Raw genomic sequence first — 7,069 nt, 5'->3', positions numbered from 1 at the left:
ATCCATTATTAAAATAATATTTCATTTGATTCTGATGATTCCTTCATGGTGTTGCATTTTCTACAAACAGCAGTTTAAATATTATTTGATATTCAAAATAAATAAAAAATAATAATAAAACAAAATAATGACTAAATGTGGATTAAAGTGATGTGAAACTTTTATAACCCTCCATTTGCTGTATTTAAAACAATTTACTAATTAATAAACCTATTTCCACTATAAAAATTTAGTCCTTTATTTTACGTGTAATATTGAATTTATTCAGTGGATTTAACTTAACTTAAAAGTTGCATTTTAAAATTTTATGTATTATTAGTATGTGTTATGTATTTAAAATTTTATGTATTATGTATTGCAATTTATTTTATGTATGTGTGTGTGTTTATTCCATTGTTAATTGAAAAAATTTGAAGTGTGACGTAAATGAAGTATTACTACTTCTTGAAGAATTAAAATGAAGTATAATTTTAAAATTTTCCTTTTATAAAAACGTTTAAATATTTTTAAAAATGAAAATTTTGTTTGAAATTTGTTGATTTAGAGATAATAAATAAATTATTGAAATAGTTTCTTAAAATTTCAAAAATTAAAGAAACAAATTTGAAATATTTTGAGGAATGCTTTTTTCTCTGGTTAAATTGCCCCCCGCCTCACCTCCTCCTACAGATAAAATGTTTGCAGGCTAGACGAAATAAAATAAATTCATAAGTGCAAAAAAAAAAAAATTATAAGTACTTTCTTAATTTGTATTTCTTTTTTTTGGTTTATTTTTACTAATAACATGTATAAAAGTATGAATTGTTTGGAAAAAAATTTCATAATGGTTTGATCGTAGACAGAGGAAAGGAAATTGTATAAGATTTTGAATTAAAAGTTCTTAGTGAAATAATTTTAGGGAAATTTTTAATAATTTTCTCAAAAAATGTCTCCATTATTATTATTTTTTCACTTCTAAAATGCTTCATTTAATTTTTTTAGAACGGATGCAAATATTTTTATGCCCTTTTATTTCTTTATTTTAATTCCTAATGACTTTTTCCTCCACCCAACTACTTAAAAATAAACAGAATTATTTTTCAACTATAACATTTCTATTTCAATAAAGTAAAAAACAAAAGTACATATGTTTAAGATGAAGAAGTTAGAGCAAAATAAGTAGTTTAATAAAATGAAAAAATATTCATAAAAAGGAAGACCTGAGGAGGAATTCTAAAAAGGAAAACTGGGGAGTTTTATTGAGCCAAAATTCCGACATCATCAGTAGAGAGGGGAAAACTACTGCATTTAAGAAAGCATAGTTGATTGAGCAATTTTAAATATTAATTACAAAATAACTTGTAAACCAGCAGAACTGAAATTTGGTCCATCTTCATAAAATGGCATGAAGTTTAATTAAAAATAAAAAACACAGGTTCCTCATTGGTATTTTTCTTTTCAAATTCATAAGCTTGAGTATTGAGCTTTATTTTTCCCTAATCAGTTAGTAATAATGTGATAGTAATTAAGTTAAGTGATACTTAAGTTATAATATTGTTTTTAAATAATATTATTAATATATTTTATTCGAGCTTTGATTGGTATCAGAAAAAAATAATAAGAGTCTGATTTAAATGTAAAGAAAATCTTTTTTTTATTTAAAATAAATCACAATTATTATGAAGCAGTCGTTAATGCCATAGGTATAGGATATTGATTCTTTATGACAAAAATGAGACAATTTTTTTATAACACGAAATGATTTGATCATTGATGCAATTAGTAGGAAAATTTAGTTGAATTTTGAGTATTGTGACATAAGATTCAGAATTAGATATATTCTAGGTAAGATAAACAAAAAGGATGTAAGACAAATCAGCAGCAGCAAAAATAAATAAAATAAAATATTGGATCTCCTTGGGTATATGAGACCCGTTTTTGTATAAATAAGGTGAATATTATGAGGGGCTATTAGTGAGTGAGAGGGAGGGTAAACAGTAAAAAAAAAAAATTGGGATCTAGGAATTTAATACAGTGAAAAGGAAGCTGTGATAGTTTTGGATCTCCCATCTTAAATTGTATTGATTAAACCACAAAATTAATTGATAAACTATAAATTAAATCTGTAGTAATTACGAAATAATTCAAATAATAAACATCCTTCGTTCCTACATTAAAAAATTATATGCCATTCAAATTCTTTTTATTGGAACGTTATGTATAGGAAACAAATCTAAAATTTTCGAACATAAGATTCTGAGGGTTCAGGCTAAAATAAGACAATGATCTAAAATAAAAATAAAAAGTAAACATTTAAAAACAAAATAACTTACTCAATGAATTTTGAATATTTTGATGATATTCATGTGGTACACACATATTTTTTGCACTGATAGTATTGACAGGAGTGAAAGCAATATCACTTTTTGTTGATGTTACCTTTGCCACAGGAATTGATTGGGCAAATGTGTTTGAAGTAGTTACTGGCTCTGAAGACACAACATTAGAGATGTTCTCACTGGAATTTAATTTAACAGCATTATTGATGCTACCAGCACACTGACAACATCGATTTTCAGGACTCAATGAAGGAGAAGTTGATGAAGTAACTGGCTCTGGTGGAAAAGGCGAGACAGCTTTCTTTGCACTTCGGCAAGGTGAAGCCATCTCAGATTTGGGAGAGTCTATAGGTGGGGATAACAGGTCATGTTTCAATGTCGGTGAGTGACTCACTTCTATTTTACAAGGCTGTACTTTGTTATATAGTTGGTGACTATGGTTTTTTCCATCATGTTTGGAAGAGTTCCTGCTGTTGTCATGAGGTTTTTTAGTATCACGGGGAATGCAAGAAGGTGAGATTTTACAACAATCATCTGAAGCTTTCTCACAACAATTTTTAGAGTCATGTTTTGATTTCAACCGGTCTTGGCGAGATGAGGGAATGTCATGTTTCATCAAACAATCGATGTGGTTTTTTAGGAGTCTGGCATCGTCTGTATCAGGCTGAATATCTTCAAGCTCCTTGCTGCCCAAAGTCATGTGACCCATGAAACCTGGGTGTCGTTCTAAAGAAGGAATAAGATGAGGAAAGGGTGAAGGTGAGGTCACATGACTATTCGGGGTCAAAGGGGAACTTAAACCAATTCCATGAGAAAAGAAACTGTGTTCTGTAGAAGAAAAATAAAGACTTCTTTCATTTAAGGCCAATAATTTGTAAATAACTCCAAGAAATAAAATAAATAAACGTAAAAATATTAGCAAGAAATAGAAGAATTCAGATTGTAAGGATAAGCCTCACAATTTTTTTTTATTTATAAATTTAAAGCTTTTTTACAATATTCTTTTTCCTACAATTCAATAACAGATTAAATAATTATTTGTTTTTATATATTTAGATTAAAAATAATTAAAGGAAATATTTGCCATATTACAGAAATAATTTAAAACCAAAATATAATTAAAACAGGTTTATTAATTTTGAAAATATTTTATAAACTAATTCTAATGATTAAAATAATAAGGAAGGGGACAGCTGCTTTTAAATTTATAGTCGCTATTAAAACACGTTGCACATTTAAATTATTCATATTTGTGATTACTTTAAAGAATTGCAAATAAATTAAGTAGCTAATTTATTACATATAAAAGACGAGAATTAGACAAACTACATAGATTGAGTGCACAATTTTTTAATTAGCTTATTAATGAAAGATGATTTTAAGGTAAATTCAGATTTGCTTATTTTTTTTTTCTACTGTATCCTACCTGAATGTATTAACACTTATTTAAATTTTTCTTTTTAAGGACAGTAAAAACAAATATATTAAAGCTGCATTATTTTTTAGAATCATAAGACAAAATCTCTTACGAATATATATATATATATATATACACACGCGTTTAGATTTGTTTTGATAGAAAAAAAAACTTTTTTTTTACAACACAGAACATATTATGATTTAAAACTTTTAAAATTTTTTAATGATTTCAGCATGATCACTAAGCTAATGAACTTATAAAATCACTGTAGCACTATTAATTTAGTTTTGAGACTATATTATTAATTATATTATTAATTTGATTATGTTTAAGTTCCGGTTATTCATCACTGAAGCAATACTGAATTCTTAAATTTCTTATTTAATCTTGGTGGTGAAACCAAAAATAAAATAAATAAAATTAAATTGAAGATTAGTTGCAATTCAACAGCTTCCCCTGTGACCATATACAAATTTCAATCAGAACAAACAAATATGTAGAGTAATAAAATGCAATAATTAAATGAGAGTACACAACTATACCTTTATGATCAATAACAGGTGATAAATGTGTTGTTGAACCCATGCGAGAGACTAGTCCTTGAGTTAGGAATGCTCCAGCATCCGGAGACTGAGATCCAAACAAGGGGAATAAACTGGTGTTCATGTTATAACGACCATATGCTGAAATAACAATAATAACAGCACATTTTAAAATATTAAGCAAATTGTTTTAAACAAAAATTAAAAAATTATATTTTTGAAGGTAGTTTTTACAAAAAAAAATCATTTTTACAGAACTCCACAAAAAAAAAAATCATTTGGAAATGTTTCATTACATTTTCAGTCCAAAGGTGGCCTCATACTGAATGCGACGGCGACGAGAAACACGATTTCGCTTCCTTGTTGCAGTGTGTCTGTTGCAAGTGATTGCAAATACCTTCACACTGCATGTGACAACAAACTTGTTTCCTGGCCAATGTATGCACATAAGAGCATACACACTATTCTTCTGTACCTAGTTTTCGTTTCATAGCTCATTTTATTGTATTTATCTGTTTTTAAATATTTATATTAGTATTTTTTTATAATATTATTATTTGATTCGATTACACAATCCTTTGTAAATTGCTGAAATAAGCTTTGCGTCATATTTTTACAAAATATTGTATCAATAATTTATGAAAAATTTATTATTTATTTTATTCTATAAATTTCTCTATTCAGTTATAATACTTAATTATTAATTTTTTTTAGAAAGAAAATGCATTTTTTTACATATATTTTTTTCGGACATTACATGCATTTTTATTTTATTAAAATAATTTAATGAATGGAATATTAAATAATACAAATAAAAAAAGTTACTTTACATTTTGTATAGAAGTGGAAGTGATAAAAAGAATTTTATTTCCATACACGAATACCTCCATATAGTTTTTCTTCTTACATTTGAAAGTTGATAGGAATTTATGTGATAAATATTTCACACTACAGAAATTTCTGAGTACTACTGCACAACCTTCACTTTGAATTTTAAAATGAGTACCTTCTATTATTTTGTGATCCTTTAATCCATGACCATGAAATAATACTTTATGAGCGGCATAGGAATGTGTGGATGGTTTTCTTTTTTCATTTATGCCTTACTTTTGTCAAAAATTGCATAAAATTTATTTGTTTCTGTTCTTAAATCTGATCCATTAACTTAATATACGAAAAATTCCAAAAAGATTCCTCATCTTCCTTGCTTTTTTGAACTCCTGAAAGTTCCACAGTGTAGGTAAGTCATAATATTAATTTGTTGCTATAAAAAATATTTCAGAAGCAAAAAGGAATTTTTTTTACTCAATTCAATAAATAACCAGTTTTATTCGAACAGGATTTTTGCATACTTCTATAGAATAACAAATTTACACAAAAAAAAAAAAAATATTTCTTACATAAATTTTTTTTATCACTTTAAAAATTACTATTACTTTTGTAATTTAACCCACTGGTGGTTTAGCGAATGGGCAAAATTGAAAGATTGTTTTGCCCAAATTCACTATTTCTCTATCCAATAATTTTGCTATGCAGAGGAAACTGCAAGTTAAAATTAGACTCTTTACGTGCAGAACCGTTAGTGAGTTAAGTTTGTGATCTGATATTATGGCGTTTTTTTTAAAAATAAATTAGTGTGATTTTAATTGTAATTTAAAAATTTACAAGCATAATCATTTCGAATTTACCTAAATGCAGAAAATTAATTTCATTTATTGTTATAATAATACGATAAATATTTCATGACATTAGAAAAATCTATTATAAGTTCCATATAGATATGAATAGATTTTAAAAAATTTTATTATTATTTTTTGTTCTAAAAAATTTAACGCCTCATAAGTAGTACATTGAATTGACACACACTAGAGCTTAAATAGTATGAAAATAATTGTTTATTCTCCAAAAACCTTTTTCTGAGGATTGAAGGTTTTCCAAAGGTATTTTTAAATACCTTGAGAATTCTAGGTTTTCCTGTTTCTTGAAAGAGTGTCTGCAACCAGTCCAGGCACAGTGCTTTTTGCAATAAAATAATACAAAAGAAGAAAAAAGCTTACTGTCAGGAGGAGGTGTTGGAGGCCAAAACCTCATATTATTCAGCTGAGATGTGCTTGGAGTTCGAAATGGACTCGTTGGAGGCGCAGCCAAACTGCCCGTGAACATGCCACCCAAAAATGGAAAGGGAGAACCTATAAACATACGAAATATATAAACATTTATTTGAACCGATATTCATATTTAATAAAACAGTATGATCCAAAATTATTTGCTTCATTTAATTTAATAAAGTAAATTGTAAAAAATGTCCTCAAAGTTCTCAATTTTTTCCAGCTATGAAACCATAAATGATTAATCATTTTTTAATAGAACATCGTGATTTCATAAATTTATAAATAAATTAAAATACTTCATAATTGAAATTTTATTAGGCATTTCAAAAATATTTAATGAATGAATAAAAATGAAATTTTTTCATCTTATCGTTTTATTAATACTATTATGTTAGACAAATAAATTTAAAGTCTGTAAATTCTAGTCTTTTAATTTCATTTTAGTGTCTAATGCAAATACTAACGCAATTTTTCATTAAAAAAAAAATTTTTAATTTTGATTTTTCTATCTTCACACAAGCATTTGAATTAAATAATTTCATAACATAGACGAAAATATTAAATAAAACAATTCGGATATATATTTAATGACAAGTTTCAAAAATCCCAACTGGTAAAAGTCAACTCTAGGAACCCTTGTGACCTTTCCACCGAACCTTAAGGTTCCGCTGCTCTAGA

General features: G+C 26.7%; 1 protein-coding gene across 6 annotated transcripts in view; it reads right to left on the bottom strand.

Annotated features, from left to right (window-relative positions):
* LOC107444455 (BAH and coiled-coil domain-containing protein 1) overlaps positions 1–7,069 on the bottom strand; it is a 168,058-nt gene that overhangs the window by 43,025 nt on the left and 117,964 nt on the right. For 5 of the 6 annotated variants that reach the window (XM_043039086.2, XM_016058592.3, XM_043039087.2 and 2 more), the window contains 3 exons: positions 6,338–6,469; positions 4,281–4,421; positions 2,313–3,146 (listed from right to left, as the gene is read on the bottom strand). In XM_043039086.2, coding sequence (XP_042895020.1) covers positions 2,313–3,146; positions 4,281–4,421; positions 6,338–6,469 — 1,107 coding nt within the window. Of the gene's footprint in view, positions 1–2,312; positions 3,147–4,280; positions 4,422–6,337; positions 6,470–7,002; positions 7,022–7,069 lie in introns of those variants that run through there. The other variant, XM_071183076.1, reaches the window with a different exon arrangement.

This window comes from Parasteatoda tepidariorum, chromosome 1, assembly GCF_043381705.1.
Source record: "Parasteatoda tepidariorum isolate YZ-2023 chromosome 1, CAS_Ptep_4.0, whole genome shotgun sequence".
Lineage (NCBI taxonomy): Eukaryota > Metazoa > Arthropoda > Arachnida > Araneae > Theridiidae > Parasteatoda > Parasteatoda tepidariorum.
Note: the sequence above shows the minus strand (reverse complement) of the source record. Positions and strands in the feature narration are given on the sequence as shown.